The sequence below is a fragment of the Mastigoproctus giganteus genome, chromosome 10 (assembly GCF_048544385.1).
Source record: "Mastigoproctus giganteus isolate SK-2022 chromosome 10, ASM4854438v1, whole genome shotgun sequence".
Lineage (NCBI taxonomy): Eukaryota > Metazoa > Arthropoda > Arachnida > Uropygi > Thelyphonidae > Mastigoproctus > Mastigoproctus giganteus.
Genome location: NC_143584.1, coordinates 42,021,293 through 42,041,596, shown reverse-complemented (window position 1 = coordinate 42,041,596; position 20,304 = coordinate 42,021,293). Strand labels below are relative to the sequence as shown.

Genomic DNA, 20,304 nt, shown 5'->3' with positions numbered 1-20,304 from the left:
ATGATTTCTTGGATGACACACACATAAGGTGGAATATAAATTTAAATTGAAAAGAATGGTTGCAGGATAGGTGTGCAAAAAATTTGCTTTCAGCCAGAGAGTAACTCATAGTTGGAACAAACTACCATCAGGTGATTTGAAAAAGGACTGGCCAAATTATCAGAGGTAATGGACAGGTGATATGGGTATTTTTTTTATTTTTTTTAATTGAATTGATTTTTTTTTTTTTTTTTTTTTTTTTTGGGCAGATGCTGTATAAGCTTGCTTCCTATATATATGCTTTTCAAGGAGAAAAAACATAATTAGATCAATTTTAACTTATAAAGTTATTTCCTTGACTTTCTTACAATCTCATAAGTTACATAACTCAAGTAAATGTCAGAAACAAATATATAAAAATAAAACAATATAAATAAACATAATAAAGGAAAATGTTATTGCACAGTACTGTATATCGAAAAGCTTTTTTCAGAAAAAAAAAAGCTATATTAGTGCTTAAAAAATACTATGCTCTCTATCATTCATGTAAATAATATAAAATGTAATCTGGAGAATGTCTTTTTCCCAACTTAGCAACATATGATTATTAAATTTAACCCCTAAACATCATTAAATTGCAATTTTAATACAACTATAGTTTTTATAACTTTATTTATTTAGTATACAACAGATGTGAATTCTATGAGCCTTTATGTTCAAAATAAACACTGAGTCCCACTATTCATATTATTCATACTTATAATATTCATTATAAGTAAGAATAAAATATTAAATATTAATTAAACATTACTTCAAAACATTACTGCAAATTACTTGATAATTCTTATAAATATATGTTTTTAATTTTCTTTTGCTTACAAACTATAGGTTCATTATAACATCAAAAGATGTCAATTTGCTGCATACAAGACATTTAGGTGGCACAGCCAAGAAGTAGTCAATAAATGCAATACGATTTGCTATTGTCAAATTGAATGTTTCGATCTGCATGAGTGTAGAAGTTTCTTAATCATTAAATATACTTGTGTGTTTCTTTGCTGTGTAATTTTGAAGTGTACTTATTCAGTCACAATTCCTAGGTGTGAAAAATGTCAAATTTGGATCCTTAAGAAAACATCAAATTTTGCTAACACAGTGGTAGATGACTCTCATCAACTGGTGCAATACCACCACTTTGCTTATTGGAGGGTTGAAGTGGTGAAACCCACGTTCAGACTCTAAAGCAAAGTTTCCAGCAACCCCCCCCCCTCCATACTTCTCCTTCAACCCATTCACGGTACTAAGTACTATAGGTTTTGATACCTTTCGTGTTTGGGGTTTTCATAAAAAAAAAAAAAACAGACAAATCAACTTCTGACACACTGTAAATTATGCATTTAACATACAGTAAAGGTTCGCTGTTTCAAATTGCTATATTTGAACGGCACTAGATTGAAGGAGGGAATAGAAAGTTTAGCAGACGACAGTGCTAGTAGACTTTTGACTGTGTATAATTCCTCAAAAAAATTAAACAGCTAGTAAACTCATACAAAAGCTGTAAACATTTCACATTGAAGCTGTTATGGAATTCTAATTGATGATATGAACATGCACTGGGCTACTCAACATGTTGTGCCTTAGATGCTTACTGACAATCAATGCAGCAACGGATGACAATTTGTGATCTCATAACAACATCTGATAATATAATAGAAATGACCTCGGGTATCAGATATACTTATATTGATAAGAATATTATAACCACTGACCTGAACATTACACAATTTATTTAAAAATAAAATACATAGTTTTGTTTCTTTTATAGTTTTTTTAAAATACATTAAAATAACTATAAAAGAAAGAAAACCATTATGAGCATAAAAGATATAAAAAGAAATAAAATGTGCAGTATAGCAATTAAAAGCAATAAGAATATAATATACGAGAAACAGCAGATAAGCGATAAAATAAACATACAAGGAGCTTTTGAGGAGCTTCTTTCTTATACCCCAGAAGCCACACCAGGTATACAACATCAAGCCTGGCAGATGAAAGAAAAGGGGAAAGGGGAGAGAGAAGGAAGAGAAAGAAGCAGACTAACACAATTTAACATTCAGCCAATCATTCATCAGACTCTGAATGCAGTATACCATGGCTACCTGCCCAATTCTTTACCTGCCATCTCTCATTGCTATCTAAAATAATGGCCTCCATAACAAGATGCAGGCAAGACTCAGAATTATGATTAATAATGGGACCTGCAAAAGCTATACGGAGCTAGTCGCTGGGCTGATTTTAGCAGCTCTGCTGTGGCAGGGCATTATTGGGTTGTGTAGCACTGTAATAATCTTAACCTCAGATGAATGTTGAAATATTGGATATGGCTCGTAATGCATAGCTGTTGCGGCTCCCATTATTAATCGTAATTCTGGGGGAGCAACATGCATTCTATTATGGAGGCTATCATTTTACACAGTGATGACAGATGGCATATAAATAATCGAGAAGGTAGTCATGATGTACTGCGTTCAGAGTCTGACGAATGTCTCAATGTTAAATTACATTAGCCCGCATCTTTCTCTTCCTCTCCTTCCCCCCCTTTCCCCACCAGGCTCGATGCACATAGCGTTGTATATCCAGTGTGGCTTCTGGGGTATGAAAAAGGCAGTCTCAGTTGAAAAAGAGGTCCCTGTGATTTGAAAGCACCTTGTATGTTTATTTTATCACTTATTTGCTGTTTTGTGTATATTATATTCTTCTGCTTTTAACTGCTATACCGTACTTTTTTATTTCTTTCTATATATCTTTTATGCTTGCAAAAGTTGTTTCTTTTATAGTTATTTTAATGCCTATGTATTTTATTTTTTAAATAAATTGTTTAACGTTCAGGTTAGTGGTTACAATATTCTTATCCACATCTGATAACAATCCAATTTTTCCTAAGATCCACCTTCGTCAGTAACGAGTCTTTGTATTTTCTCTATGATCCACAAAGTGTTCCACACAGACTTCAATATTATTTCATTCACTGCACTCAAAAAATTTTCAGCAAGACAATCCAAAATGGAAAGTAACGTTAGAAATCCTTTTCGACCATCATGGTATTGTGCATTATGAATTTATTCCACAAGGTGCCACTGTGAATAATAAAAAAAAACAAAAAGGTGTACATGTTGCAAGAAACAACTTGGCAAAAGCATTTAGAAAGGTAAAAAATTACTGGAATTTATTGCATGACAGTGTACCTGCACATCACTCTTTTTCTTGTGCAACAAGAGCTCACAAAACATAACATTACTGTACTACCACATCCCCTTACTCAGCTGATCTCTCACTATTTGATTTTTTCTTTTTCAGAAAATTAAATAACTTTTTGAACTGTTCTGGCTGAATATAATAGAGATCTTGAGTTGCATCAGTAATCTTCTGTTCATTCCAGAAGCTTTACGAGCAACTCTATAATGGTAAAAAATGTGCATTACTACACAAGAAGAGTAATTTGAGAGTGACTGTGTCTAGAATAAATTATATTTAATGTGAATCTGAGAAATTTTTTATGGTATCATACATTATAATGATGTATTCAACATTAAAAATAACCATTCAGGTTATTAAATAATGCAGTTTCACAGTTCTCATTTACACAATAAAATGTGTTATTACATAAATATGCACAAAATGTAATAATTCTATTAAATAAAATAATAACAAATAATAATAAATAAACATAGTGATGATAAATGAAAATAAAGATCTTACAAAAAGTTAATTAACTTAACTAACCGAAGTATCTTCATCTTCTGCCAATGGTGGCTGCAATGAAGAATGAAACTGCTGTTTATCATCATATTTTTTACCAGTGCCTTGTTGATCAAAATCAATTTCGAATTCTTGTTTAGGAGTAGTCCTTACAACAGATGCCCTTTCTGTTAAATGGTCCCTGACACAACAGCTTGAACTAAACTGCTGATACCTAAATTAAAGCATAACAAAATTAAAAATTCTAACTCTAAGCTTTCATGACTTTTTGAAACAGTCTTCAAAAGATATAATGAATATCAATGATCTCAATCATCACGTATATATATGCAGAACATATGTAGGTACATACCATCAGCTTTGGTACTGCTTTGGAAGATGCATGTTAAGTTAGTTTATGAAGGCCAGGGAAAAGAAGACCTATACATAAAGTATGTTGGAGAAAATTGTTTTCACATCACATGTTCTGCCTGAATAAGTAACTGAGTTACAAGAAGTTTACCCGCTGGCTAAAGGCAAATTTCCACACATCAATTCTACATCTGTCTTTTCTTAATTTGAATTTATGCCCCCTTAGGTTCGTAATCTGAACAAGTGGAAGGATCCTATCAGAATTCAGCATGCCAACCCATTCAAGACCTTATACACCTCAATCAGATCACCACGCAGGTGCCTAGTCTCCAGCCACTGCAATTTGCATAACTGAAGCCTCTCTTGGTAAGAGGATCCCTTCATTCCCCTCACCAATCTTGTTGCCCTTCTCTGTACAAGCTGAAGCAAATCTACATCCTTCCTAAAATGAGGCTGTGGAGGAGGAAAAATTAATGATTTTTATTAACTTTATATATTTTTATATTGTTTGTCCCTTTACAAGATATTTATACATTCTCTAATTATTCGTGATATCAAAATTTTAACAACACAGTAATTATTATTATACATGAAATGGTGTCCTCCCTTAATCACTCTTCTTAAACAATTCATAAACTTCCACTCAATACAAAATCTTAAATATTCTATCCTATACACTTTTATATGGTCATATATATATATATATATATCTCCTTTCCAACATATACTGAATAACTCCAATAATTTTTCACTCTCTCTTACATACTCTAAGGAGGAAATTTCTACCGAATACAATTCACTCTGTTAATAGCAATTAGACAATTCATGATACCAACTCTTTTACTTTTAACACATTCATTAAGTTTCTTATCAATACCTCTAATCACAGATGAGTAACGTACTCACTCACTCTCTTTCTCTCTCTCTCTCTATATTTCTATTATATCTTATTCCTATCCTTACAATATAGTAGTCATCATGTTACAATACTTCTCAAGCTGTCCTGTCCAATTTTCTCCCTTGGATTTCTTTATAACACAGTTCTCGTTAGTAAAATTCTCTAAACTGACTTACTTGATCTCTTCCCACTCTACCTGGAAGAGTAGTTGATTTCCGGTCCTTCACAGGTGCTTCCTCTCTGGCTTGGGCTTCAGCTGATCCGCTAGGCTTATGGTTCTTTTCTGCTTCCACATTGATCTTTCCACACTCAGGACTTTCTCCAGGTCATTCTGCATTTCACTATTATCTTTACCCACTAAACTATCATGATCGGACTTCCGTAAGCGTTTCCCGCACTCCCAAAATATCTTTCCGCCACTCTCTCACGCCTGTCCCTGGGACTCTCCTCCGGATCCTTCCTTTCCGGTTTCGGAACTCTGTTTTCTGGCCCTTGCTCTCGTCTCCCTCTACCTGGAAGAGTAGTTGATTTCCGGTCCTTCACAGGTGCTTCCTCTCCAGCTTGGGCTTCAGCTGATCCACTAGGCTTACGGTTCTTTTCTGCCTCCATGTTGATCTTTCCACACTCGGGACTTTCTCCAGGTCATTCTGCATTTCGCTATTATCTTTACCCACTAAACTATCATGATCGGACTTTCCGTACGCATTTCCCGCACTCCCAAAATATCTTTCCGCCACTCTCTCACGCCTGTCCCTGGGACTCTCCTCCGGATCCTTCCTTTCCGGTTTCGGAACTCTGTTTTCTGGCCCTTGCTCTCGTCTCCCTCTACCTGGAAGAGTAGTTGATTTCCGGTCCTTCACAGGTGCTTCCTCTCCAGCTTGGGCTTCAGCTGATCCACTAGGCTTACGGTTCTTTTCTGCCTCCATGTTGATCTTTCCACACTCGGGACTTTCTCCAGGTCATTCTGCATTTCGCTATTATCTTTACCCACTAAACTATCATGATCGGACTTTCCGTACGCATTTCCCGCACTACCAAAATATCTTTCCGCCACTCTCTCGCGCCTGTCTCCGGGACTCTCCTCCGGATCCTTTCCTTTCCGGTTTCGGAACTCTGTTTTCTGGCCCTCGTTCTCGTCTCCCTGCATCACCTTTTTGTTTCAAACTCCCTTCCTTATTTTTCGTCCAATCATTTGGTAGTCCTCCATCACTCTCTTCTTTTTCATTCGCTCATTTCTTATTCCTTTGTTTTTAACCAGATTGTGGTAGATCAAACTGCCTTCTTTGTGATGAGAGCATCCAGGCGCTATATCATCACTAGAATTTTATCTGGGACTGTCCGCTACTACTTACCTTTTAGTCACGCTTCCTTTCGAGACACCGCCCCTGAAATTGTTGGAGTGCCTTCCAAGCCGGCCCGTTTGTACTTTGTTTATCACTCGAAACTGGTGTGCTCTCTGATCTCAGGTCTTCCCTTTGGATGGAGTCCGAAACCGTTCTAGGGTGTGGGCGTTCTTTTGTCCCCTGCTGCCGTAAGTTCAGTACAGCCCTACGTTCTGTAAACAAGTACCGCATCAAAACTGGCCTTCCCATTGTATTACCGTGTGCGGTCAGCCCCCCTCCGGTTCCTATTGAAATGTACACAGCGCAAGCAAATTCTGCTGAGTGCTTGTCTGTTTTAAACATTTGATATTTTTAAATAAAAAATGGTAAATTTTAATATCAGTAAATAATGGTAAATTTAAAATGGTAAATTTTATTTAAGCAGTACTCAAGGTGCGGCCTGACCATTGCCAGGCACAGAGGGACAATCACCTCCTTCTCCCTGCTAGAAAAATTCCTGTATATCATTGACAAAACCCCATGACCTGCCCTGGCAGCCTGTCTGCATTGTCAGAAAATTTCATCTGACTGCACAATTACTCCCAGGTCTTTTTCATTTTCTACCACCTTAAGTGTAGTACCACACAGTTGGTACGTTTCTCTGGGATTACTTCTACCCATATGCAGTACTTTGCATTTGTCAAGGTTAAACTTCAATTGCCACTTTTTAGCCCATCTGCCCAAATTATCTAGATCCTGTGCAGCAGCACATTGCCATTACTGTCAGAATACATAAAGTAGAATACATATTATCATTAATGCTTAAATTAAACACTTTCAGTTTTTTTTAGTGGAGGTAATTCCACGAGTGAAGAACCCTGTGACAATATTGCTCAAGAAACGATATTAGATTTGTTCACAGAGGCAGTTCAAAACTATTCGCAACTAATTGGGAACCAATAAGCAAGCGCAGTAATCTTTTAAAGCCTCTGAAATCACTAATGCGCTGGCTCACATGTAATGGAGCATCGTCTTTTTTAATAGCTTTCGGAACATTTCACTCACAAATCTGTTACAAATTACTAGAGTTTGGTGTGGTTGGTGTAGGAGTATTTTTGTTTTGTTATCAAGTATCTGCAATATCTTATGTATTGTTTATGTATTTATCAAAACTGAATTGTTTCACAAGGCGTGACATTTATAGCAAGTGATAATTAGGAATTAATTCCCAATTAATAAAATATGTATGAAAGAACTGTGCAACCAAAATGATTAAAACCGCAACACCAAATCTAGAGCACATGCTATAGTAAAAACGTGCACATAGAATGCACTGTAGTACCAAAATATTTAGAGGGGGGGGGGCCTCAAAACTGAATTGCGCCTGGGGCCTCTCAACTGCTAAATCCGCCACTGGCCCTCAGATATGTTCTTCTGTTGGGAGTCAGCCAGAGATTGGCCTCCATAATTGTGCTTTACTCTCCTTATTATGAGAACCTAAGAGCTGTGCTTGAGCGAGAGACACTCACTTTTCAGGAGTCTATTTTATTGGAACTCTTTAAATGGCAGGAGTTCTTTTGCAGATTTCCTGAATTTGCATTAAATGTATTAAAAAGAAGAGCTAACTTAACTAGATTGTAGTAGGGGAAGGTGATGTCAATTCATGGTGGGGATGTGATGGTCGGCCCCCACCGAGAGACTAAATGGTCACTCTTCTAGAGGCAGGTTTATTTATTTTGATTTGTTTATTATTTGAATTGATCTGTATTTTGTTTGCTTAACCTGCTAGATGTTTGGTTTACTGTTACAAGACACAGATGACAAGTCACATATGGGCGAAAGCCCGGGTGGTGAATGAGATAGCAGCTCATTCAAATGACAAAATGTTCTTACTCTTAATTACCCTAACACAGCTTATGTATTTCCTTGTTCCATGATGACCTACGGGTGGTGAATGAGATAGCAGCTCATTCAAATGACAAATGACAAAATGTTCTTACTCTTAATTACCCTAACACAGTTCATGTATTTCCTTGTTCCATGATGACCTACAGAATGGCTTGAAATCTCCAACACCTTGCTTTTCAGGCTGCTGCATGTTCCAATATAAGCAGTGCAAGGATCACTGCTTTTATTTCTTCTGCCACTGTTAGTGTATTCCCCCACCCCAAAGCTAACAGTTCTCCAATCCACCTAATACAGACCTGATAGAATCAACAAATATTCTTACACCTTTCTATTTAAGTGTGTCCCATTTAGAAACAGTCACTCTTGTTAACAAGCACATACCACACTGAGAAAAATAATTCTACAAGGGAGTATTAGACAGTCTCTCCAGGGTCAAATTGATTGGCAAGTCTCTCTTCATGTACTCCTTCCTATCGTGTCTGGCAGAAATGCAGATCTTTTCAAATTTAACATTAATTTTTTCTGAACACTACCATATACTTATTAAGTAAGTTAGCAGATCTCCTACTCTTAATCTCATTAGTGCCACTTATAAAACAATATCACCTTTTGTGCCCTTAAAAGATATTTTCTCTACAACATCAACTTTTTTGTCCCTGGAAGACTTTCCTGGTCCTATTCCACTTATCCTTTTTGCACAATATATTTCCCATTTTCCTGACAATAGAGTCACCAACAATAGCTACCTCCTGGGAAACCAGTACATTCTGCCTTGGGAGTTGCCATTGTATTGCCTGATGCGTCAGTGCAAGCTCTGTCACTGAAGTGAGCAGCTGAGAGCTTGACGAGCCCAAACTTAATTCCTTTGAGAGCATCCACCTTAGTCTTCAAACTCATATAAATGCCCATCAGAACGCAAGTTAATGCCTAATTTCTCACAATTACTGCACTTTCTCAAGTGATAGAATCAATTGGCATTTTCACCAAACAGATAACATACAGTTTAATTTTACTTACATTTTCATAACAATTTTTAGCTGTTTTTTGTAAAAAAAAAAAAAACACATTTAAAGGCACATTATACAAGTTAACAACAAGCTTCTCATCTTTTCTAGGTGCAATGAGCTTGTATGACACAAGTATCACTTATTGGTTACTTAAGTTTTCGAAATGGTTTTTGATATTTTTTCACATTTGCACAAATGGTGCATATGTAGCTGCTTCATGAAGATTTATTGAATGCACAACATCAACAGCATGCTCTCCCCCTTTTCAAATTGTTTAATCCCTTTCATTTTGACTTCCAAAGAATTTATTTTTGTTTTATTTTTAATTTGCAATCACTACAATTCAACGTGAACATGCAATATTCAATTTGAACTCGTGATGCTCATGACTGGAGGCCTCCCCATTTAAAATGTAGAGATAAAGTGCCAGTACTGCAATCAGAAATACAAACTTAGTGTGCAAGGCTCAAAATGTGGTCAGTTACATAAGCTAGTAGAAGTTTTGCAGCTTCCTATGGAAATTGTAATGGTACCAACCAGTTAGTAAACACTTGAACATTTCAAATCATTTCACAAATCCTATCGAGATCTATATTTATGGCATGGGAGAAGGCGCCTGTGTAAAGGTCAATATTTACTCAGAACATAATTTGAGAAATAGGTGAAAACATGAAATAGGTAATAGCATTAGCATTAGTAGAGGCATATGATGCAAGAAAGCAAGCTTATGCAGCATCAGCCAAAAAAAAAAAAACAAAAAAAACCCACTCTCATTTCACTCCTCCATTCATTTTGAAATACCTGTCCAGCTCAGTCTTAAATTTATTTAGGCTATCAACTTCCACAACTGAGGATGGAAGTCTATTCCACCAACCAACCACCCGCTGGCTAAAGGCAAACTTCCGCACATCTATCCTACATCTGTCTTTCCTCAATTTGAATTTGCCCTCTCAAATGATTATTCTGAGCAAGAGGAAGAATTCCTTCAGCATTGAGCATGCTCAAACCATTCAAGGCTATATACACCTCGATCAGATCACCTCGCCGGTGCCTAGTCTCCAGACACTGTAATTTGCAAAATTTAAGCCTTTCTTCGTAAGCGCAACCCTTTGTTCCATTCACTAATCTTGTTGCCCTTCTCTGTACTTGTTCCAACAGCTCTACATCCTTCTTAAAATGAGGCCTCCAGACCTGTATACAGTACTCAAGGTGTGGCCTGACCATTGCCTTATACAAAGGAATAATCACCTCCTTATCCCTGCTAGAAAAATTCCTGTATATCATTGACAAGACACCATGAGCTACTCTTGCAGCACGTCTGCACTGCTCAGAGAACTTCATATCTGCCTGCACAATTACCCCTAGATCCTTTTCATTCTCTACCACTGTCAGTGTAGTACCACAGAGTTGATACGTTGCTCTGGGGGTTGCTGTTCCCCATATGTAGTACTTTACATTTGTCAATGTTAAACTTCATTTGCCACCTCTCAGCCCATCTGCTCAACCTTTGCAGATCCTATTGCAGCAGCAGCAGCATAGTGTCAGTAGTGTCCTTAACAACCCTTCCAACCTTTGTATCGTCTATAAACTTGGACACTAAGCTTGATATACCATCATCAATATCATTTATAAATATAGAAAACAACAATGGACCCAATACTGAACCCTGAGGGACTCCACTAATAACATTAGTCCACGATGAGCAGTGTCCAATAGTACTAGCTGTTTCCTGGGAGAAGAGGTGGGGGCAATTTGTGTTGGAAAGAAACTATCACAGCAAAAAGATTTTGATTTAGGCACAGTTTTGAGTATAGTACTGTATTCAAAGCCACATTAAAATTAGAATTCTTTCTTGTTCAATGAAAAGTTTTGATATTAGATGTGTTAAAAAATCATGATAAATGATTTTTTATATAATTTTATATAATATTTTAATTATATGATTTTATAAAAAAAATAAAAAGAATTTACCTTAACAAAGGTTGTGTGCTGTGCTAGTTTCAATGAATATATATATTATTAAAATTAAATAATAATAACAAATAAAATGCAAATCTTAGGGCTAAAATTTGCTTTTTTTTATTATTATTATTATTATTTAATTTTATATAATTAATAAAATTGTGTAAAATAGTGTAAAGGACTTAGTCATTTACACCAGTGGTGTACAGCCTTTTCCTGTACAGGCACCACATTCAGAGTTAGATTTGTTTTGCAAGCCATACTGAGTGATTCAAGAAAAATTAGTTTGTTACATTTTGAATGAAGTGTACTGTACATACACTTTTGCACAGCCACCAAGGTCAAGCAGAAGGCGTGTCATAATTGTAGTTCGGGAACATTTTGATAGCACTTCATATGTATAGACATAATTGCATATATATGCATAATTGATACAAAAAATATATAAACTACATTATTTAAATTCAATTATTTCCACTTATTTTAGCATTGAATGTACACGGTTCTTGAAATACTTAAAATTTAAAATTCTGTTTTAGTTAACTTTCTGCATGGGGCTGTGTAAAAATTATTCGCAAGCTGTAGGTTGGACACCACTAATTTATACTATTCCCTTTACCTAAGAGTTTGAAATTTTTTTGTCAGCAATATTAATATAAATTTAATAAATTTTCTGTTTACAGGAGAGCCACACAGTACCAAAGGGTTTTACAAGATAAAAACTATAATACTAGGAGGCTTTGCTCTCTACTTGTTTCAATCACCAAGCTCTGGCAATGAAAAATAGTCGACATAATGAATGAATTTTAATTACCAGTGAATTTTGTATTTGGTACAAAATCAATGAATCAACTGATAAAAGATAAATGATAAATCAAAAAGTAAAAATGTATATTCCTATTTCTTACCTTGTGTACACATTGCTGAGAACTTCTTTGTACACAGTAACACGAATTATATTGGTCTCCACAAGATCTTTCCCATCTCTAATTTAAATTCTGATACTAGCCATATGTCAATACAAAGTCACTTATAGTTAATCCATCGAACAAAGGGTAACTCACGGCAATCCTTTGTAATACAGGGAATAGAGATGGTGTTACCCTATTTTCACTGCTTGAGATCAGACAGTATTTTATATAAATATCACAATATCTTATATCTTAAAATTCAATCTTTTTAGTGGGAAGTCAGAAAGTGAGTAGGCCAGGTATTCTGGTTAATAGAGCAACACAACTACGTCATTGTCTGTCTTGTCTCATTAACTGTCAGCAACCAACAAAGCTTCCTAGGCTATTATTAGGTAGCATCGCTGAAACCTTGCCCACATCTCAGCATTAATTATTAGTGAACTAAAAAATTTATTATAATACAGAGAGATTACCATATATTGCAATAGCACATGGATTTGGGCAAGATGAGTGTACTTAAGTGATGAGTGTACAAGATGAGTGTACTAAGTAGTTAATTGTGAGTACCTCTGTACTCACAATTAACCACTCAGCTAGGGTTGTTCATCGAGTGAAATTGTCTCTTTTTTTAATAAATAGTAATGTAATAATTCTATAAAAAAAAAAAAAAAAATTTAATTGAAACTTGAACTTTTCTACCGCTATATAAAGATAAAGAATAAAAATTACCTTCTGTTGACTATTACCCAATCAGACGTGTAACAATGGACACAATCTCTCACGTAGGGATCAAGTTCACAGCTGGAGAGAAAAAATTAACAGCCATTTTTATAAAGCAATAAAAACACCAATAAAGAAAAAAAATTACTAATATATTTTACAGAATTTTATTTACTAAATTTCAGTGAAACGTACTCATCTTCAGGGACAATTGGTTCAAGGGTACGGCACTTCCGAGGAATAATTCCCACTTCAATATCATCCTCTGGAAACTCTAACAGATGATTAATGGGATCATGATCTATTAGATCTTGGTGTAAATTTAAAAATTCTTCAAAATCCAGTGGATCAACCACATCACACAATGGTATCTATAATGAATAACAGAGCTTTTTTAAATAGAATTTAAAATGTATAAGGTAAATTTAAAAGCAATAAAATATAAGAAACATACCACTTATTTTTCCAGTAAATTAAATATAAATTAATATGTAATAAAGTTGTTTAGGAGGTAGGCATGACAAGGCATACACATCAATGTTGACCTTTTAGACTAATTTAACTTGATTAAATGCAACAGAGAAATGTATGAAAGCTAGCTAATCATTATGAGGGGGACTTCGAAAAAAAAAAGATTTGTATTCACCCAGAAGTAGTTGTGATAGGTTGAAACAAACACCATGTATTTCATGGTATTTTGGGTGACTATATTGAAAACACCACTTTTTCAACACAGTCATCAGACAAAATTACACATTTTTACCATCTCTCAATACACTTCCATGAGAGAAAACTGGCCCGACTGTTCATCAAAACACAACTCGTCAGCAGAAATCACCTTGTCATTAGTAGCAAAAGTGTTTTCCATAAAGAAATGACTTCAAGGAAAAAAGAATAACTCCAAGCGTGCAAGGTCGGGATAATAAGCAGGAAGCAGCAATATTTCAGACCCACGTTCATGGGAACACCTCACTGCAGTATGCCAGTAATGTTCAGGGGCATTACCGTAGAGCAGGTGCACACCTTTTGACTGCTTTTCCCATCTTTATTCTTTTATAGTAGCATGTAGCTTTATGAGGAGGTTGGAATAATACTTTTCTGTCACAGTACAACCATTTGGAATCCCAAAAACCTAACAGCACCACCTTTCCAGCACTTAGTTGCACCTTTGCCTTTTTTATTTTAGAGGAGGGTGATTCTGCACGCTTCTATTGTATTGACATTTATTCAGTTTCCAGATCATAATGATCTTTCCAAGTTTCATCCATTGTGACTAGCTGTGAAAAAACTCCTCTTGTTTTTCCTGGCTTTTCCAGGGGTCAGAAGTCTAGGAACCTAATTAGCAGACACTTTACTCATATGCAACTGTTGATGGATGTTTTCCCCCATAGCACCTATACTGGAGTTTGGAGCTCTGCAGCTAGTTCTTTAATGCTAATACAATGATCTTCCAGGATTACTGCCTCAATTTTTGCAACACTCTCTTCTGCAGCAATTTCTGGGCATCCTGGGGTTTCTTCATGATGCACTGAGGTTCTTCTGTGTTTGAATTTTTTATACCAGTGTACAACAACACTGTAACCTGGGCAGGCTTCTCCATAAGGCGCCTCCGTAGCCAGGTGGGAAGGAGCAGCAGTGCGTAGCACACGCTTCTTGATTAGACTGGAGTTCGAGCCCCTCACCACCAAATACGAAGGATGCGGAAAGGTCACGAAATAACCACCACATATCCCGGAGCAATATGGCCTTAGTTGCTAATGCTCCTAAAAATCAAATAACAAACAAACAGCTTCTCCATAAACAAAGATTTTTCCATGGACTGTTTTGGGTGTTTTCCCTTGCAGAAAGATGAACCGAATCACTGATCTATATTCCACTTCATTGTGAGACCTAACTTCATTCGGTGTTGTAAATTTAAAAAAATTAATTTTCAGATTGAAACCAAAATTTGTTTCTTTGTTTGCTATAAATATTTCATGGTATTAAAAAAAAAAAAAAAAAAATTCAGCTTTGAACCATAACTACTTCTGGGTGAATATAAATGTTTTCCGAACCCTCCCCCCCCCCCGTATATTATAGATATTAGTTAGACTTATAAATTTACTGTTTATTTATCTGAGTAGCTACACTGCTAATTTGCATATATAAATTCTGAGTACATTTGTACATTCAGATCAGAAGTTGACAGAACAGCGATGTTAACACATTTTTAAGTGCCCTAAATAGCATTAGTATTAGTTGAAGCATATGATGCAAGAAAGCAAGTTTATACAGTATCAGCATATTAAAAAAAAAAAGCTTCCCATTTCACCCATCCGGTCACTCCAAATTTTTGTCTAGTTCAGCCTTAAATTTATTTAAGCTATCAATTCCACAACAGATGGGAGTCTGTTCCAGCAATCAACACTGGCTAAAGGCAAACTTTCGCACATCTATTTTGCAACTGTCTTTCCTCAATTTCAATCTATGCCCCCTCAAGCATAGATTGAAATTCTTAATCTGAGCAAGTGGAAGAATCCCATCAGCACTGAGCCTGCTCAAACCATTCAAGACTTTATATACCTCAATCAGATCGCCTCGTGGGTGCCTAGTCTCCAGATGCTGCAACTTGCAGAACTTAAGCCTTTCTTGGTAAGAGTACCCCTTTGTTCCTCTCACCAAACTTGATGCCCTTCTTTGTACTTGTTCTAACACTCTACATCCTTCCTAAAATGAGCCATCCAGACCTGTATAAGGTGTGGCCTGACCATTGCCTTATACAAGGGAATAATCAACTCCTTGTCTCTGCTAACAAAATTCCTATATATCATTGACAAGACACCATGACCTGCTCTGGCAGCCCATCTGCACTACTCAGAGAACTTCATATCTGACTGCAAATTACCCCCAGGTCTTTTTCATTCTCCACTTTCCTGAGTCTACACTAGTCGACTCAGGAAAGTGGAGAATGGGTAGCAGTAACTCATATGCAGTACTTTGCATTTGCAATGTTAAACTTCAGTTGCCACCTCTCAGCCCATCTGCCTAACTTTTCTAGATCCTATTGCAGTAGCATACTGCCTTTACTGTCATTAACAACCCTGCCAACCTTTGTATCATCTGGAAACTTGGACAGTGATCCTGATATACCTTCGATATCATTGATAAATACACAAAACAACAATAGTCCCAGCACCGAACTCTGGGGGATTCCACTAATAACATTAGTCCATGAAGAGCAGTGTCCATTAGGTAGGTGGCCATAATGTTTTGACTGAATAATGCACACATACATATAAACAAAAATAAAGATTAGATTAAACAAGTTTTATTTGTTACACAACTGATGACACTGGTATATCTTAAAAACATTTTTCTTTTATTGCAAATGGATGAACTTGTAAAATTTTATTTGTATTAACATTATTTGTAAGTAATAGGGAAAAGAATATTCTCTCATCGTCACCCATGAACCAGATGACATAATAGGGCTGACATTACAGGAACCAGTAGCAGCAGGAAGTGATCACGGAGTTCTAAAGTGGGCATTGAAGTGAGAGGTAGCAATAGTTAGAGGCAAAGGAATGAGTTATAATTTCAGGAAAGGAAATTACGATGCCTTAATGTGACCTTTATGACCTTTATTAACTGGTAGATTAATCACAGAGAGCAAATACAAATGAATTTGGTATACCTTTAAAACATTAATCACAGGAGTCTTGAATGTGTATACAGGTAACCCTCGTATAACACGGTAGTTTGGTTCCTACAAAATCTCGTGTAATGCGAAACCGTGTTATACAGGACTAAGAACCAGTACAAAAAGGGGGGGCTGTGTTCCAAAAGCTAACAAAAACACACCATTTTTTTTATATAACTATTGGAAACTTAATTTGTATAGTAGTAATAACTTAATGTTTTAACTTTATTTTTATAATAGTAGTAATTTAAATAGAATAACTGAACAAATGTCTTACCTTACAAACTGTGATACTTATATGCAGTAGCGTACCTGGGGGGGGGGGGAGTATTTTCTCCTCCTGCAACATTTTTGCCTTAAATGGCATCTATGGAAGGGTACACAATTTCTTGAGAGGGAAATAGACCATATTACAAACAGACAGTAAAAGTGCCTATTTTGTCACATTTCCTCCCCCCTCAAGGAAAAACCTGGTACTACACTGCTTATATGTCAGATAATGTACCTTCATTTAATTAAAGAACACGGCATGCACAAGTTGCAACAAACATGATACTCACAAGTTGCAACAAACACGATATGCACAAGTGAGATACGGAGTAATCAGTTTCTGAAAATTTGTTTTTTATATGATTGAATATTTCATGGAAGGGGAAACACATTTCACCATAATAACATGAAAACCCACACTATTCCAGCTACTGGTACTATAGCAAATGCAAGAAGATCAAATTTACTACCTGTTTATAATTTATAATTGATTACACTAACAGAAAAGACCAATAAACCAGAAACTGCAAATTGTTTTTATTGTTTTATGGAAGTGAACTTCAGTAATATGCTTTAGAAAAATACCATGAAGGCACTAATAACTAGCAAGTCAAGAGCAGGGATTCACAAAAAGGAATAGAAACATTGAAAATTGCATCTAATATAATAGCAGGGTTTTCCCAGCACAAAAGCTCAAAAATACCGTGTTATGCGAGATTTCCCATAATTCTGTGTTAGAGTAAAACCTTGTTATATAAGTAATGCTACTAAATAACACTGACTGAAATCTATAAAATGCCTTTATTATGATAATATAACATAAAAAAAATAAAAATACATGCAAACTGATCGTATAACTGTATATTAAAATATTAAAACAAAATAAAATAAATGTTGTATAACAAGAATAAAATACAATAAGATATATAAAATTAAAAGCAATAAAAACCACTAGAACCACTACAGGAGCTTTCGGCAGCAGCGGCTGCCGAAAATGACCGACAATCTATATGTACCACATATGTCTCAGCAGGTCTGCGACATGAACTATGGTGTCTGCACACAGTTCACATCTGTGTTAATGGTTCTAGTGATTTTAAAAAACTTTTAAATTTTATATATTTTATTGTATTTTATAAAATAAATATACAATAAATATACAAAATAAAATAAATATACAATATTTATTTTATTTTGTTTTAATATTTTAATATACAGTTATACGATCAGTACGCATGCATTTTATTTTATTTTATATTATCATAATAAAGGCATTTTATAGATTCGAGTCAGTGTTATTTAGTAGCATTACAGATGAATTACAGAGTTCCTGACTCCAGAGGCCTTTTCAATGTACTGTTATATAAGTACCATGTTGTTCGAGAATTGCCACAATTTATCAATCGTGTTAGAGCAAAACCGTGTTGTAGAAGTACCATGTTATACGGGGGGTTGCCTGTATACCATTAAAAAAAAATCCTCCACATGGAGGATTCCAAGTTGGATGAATAATAAAGTGGCGCCTCCGTAGCCAGGTGGGAAGGAGCAGCAGTGCCTAGTACACGCTTCTTGATTAGACCGGGGTTCAAACCCGTCACCACCACATACGGAGGATGCGGAAAGGTCAGGGAATGACCACCGCATATCCCGGAGCAATATGGCCTTAGTTGCTAATGCTCCTAAAAACCAAATAACAAACAAACAAACAAATGAATAATAAAGTTGCCAGATTACATGGGCAGAAAAATACAGCACGGAAATGTTACAGAGCAATAAAAAGTAATCTGTAATAATGCCACAGGTATATTGTCTGTAAACATCAATATAAGTTTCATTCCCAGAGATGGAGCTGTTATTGGAGATAATGATTTGCTTGCTGATTCTCCTGCATCTTTGCTTGCTGGTATTAGGATTATGAAAATTAACTCTCAATATATTTCCCTCAGCATGAATTGTTGAGGAGGCTTCCATCCTGCAGTGGGTTGATAATGACTGCAGTTTACCTTTTTACCTTTATATTTCACTCAAACAACATTAGGTCAAGGCTATTCCCACATGTAAGTGGGAAACAAGGAAGGAGTTCGCAGTGCAGGTAATGATAATCCTTGGGGTCTTATTTATAAGATAGATTGTAATAAGATTCACTCTTTAGATGTATATGGGATTGTGAAGGATAAATTTCTTAGAAACTACTGATTGGATGAATACAGTTAATGTTATTCTTGACAGACTATTCCCAGTGGATGATCTAACTACTGATTCTGTTCTACATTCAAATATTCAAGTTGCAAATTCACTTTATACCACCAATATCCAGGCAGAAGAATTTACTACTGATGAGTTAACCTCTGTTGCTAAAAAGATTAATATTAATAAATGTCTAGGGTTGAAAATACATTTATTTTGCGATTTTTCAAATTGCATCTACAAGTGCTGCTTTTGCTTTTTAACAAATGTCTCCAAGGTCTCTTTCTGATATGTGGAAAATTGCACTTTTAAAACTGATTTCAACTAGACACCTCCTGAAATTTAGACTTTTAAAAAAGTCTAAATTTCAGGCGGTGTCTAGAGAAGATTTATGGGTGTGTCCCCACGAGTCTATCTTGGGGCCTCTTATACGGAATACAGTGTTACAGAATTGGATTTCCCATTGTTTCAGTAGTACTAAACTCATCGCTTATTCTGACAATCTTACTATCTTAATTCATGGTTCATCTAGATCTGCTATCAAAAGTAAATCCAATTATGTTTTACAAAATGTATTTCAATGGACAGTGGATAATAAATTGACAATAAGTTTGTCTAAGACTAAAATGATGATCTTTGGATCACATTTAAACCGTCAACAACCCCTTTTGTGAAGATTAATAATAACAGGATTCCACTTGTCTCTAAAACTAAATTACTTGGGATTACAATAGACTCAAAGCTTAATTTTGTCTCATTTAAATAATGTAACAACAAAGATCAGATAATTCACTGGTGCTATTGTAAAAATTTCTCGTTCAGACTGGGGACTTTCTAAACATACCATGAGAATCTATTATAATGCCATATTCCTTCCTATGGCCACTTACACTGCAGGTGTATGGCTTCACAGGGTTAGAACTGTTAAATTTCACTTGAAGTTGGCTACTATGCAACATACAATATTATTATGTATGTTAAGAGCTTGTCGTACTGTTTCAACTTCTGCACTACAAGTTCTTGAAGGTGTAATGCCATTGGACCTTCATGTAGCTTACAGAGTTCTTTGTTATAAGTTAAAAAACCAAATATCAACTGAATTTATGGATTTGGTTCTGAATATTCATTCAGATGTTAAGCAAGAACATAATCGTTTGTGGAAAGAAATGATAAATCTGTGGCAGACCCAATGGGATACATCATCTGTCAGATCTGTTAATAGAACTTTTTTCCCTGAGGTGACTTTTTGTGTAAAGCAGAAACCTGTTTGGTTCTCTTCTACTTATATACATCCTTCCTCTTAACAGGACATGGATCTCTTAATGAAAAACTATGTAGCTTTGGTCTTTCT

The 20,304-nt window shown here is 35.6% G+C and overlaps 1 protein-coding gene across 1 annotated transcript in view; it reads right to left on the bottom strand.

The window, feature by feature from the left end:
• Zir (dedicator of cytokinesis) overlaps window positions 1-20,304 on the bottom strand; it is an 869,757-nt gene that overhangs the window by 813,984 nt on the left and 35,469 nt on the right. The window contains 3 exon segments of the mRNA XM_090382918.1: window positions 3,763-3,952; window positions 12,827-12,898; window positions 13,013-13,188. Coding sequence (XP_090239044.1) covers window positions 3,763-3,952; window positions 12,827-12,898; window positions 13,013-13,188 — 438 coding nt within the window.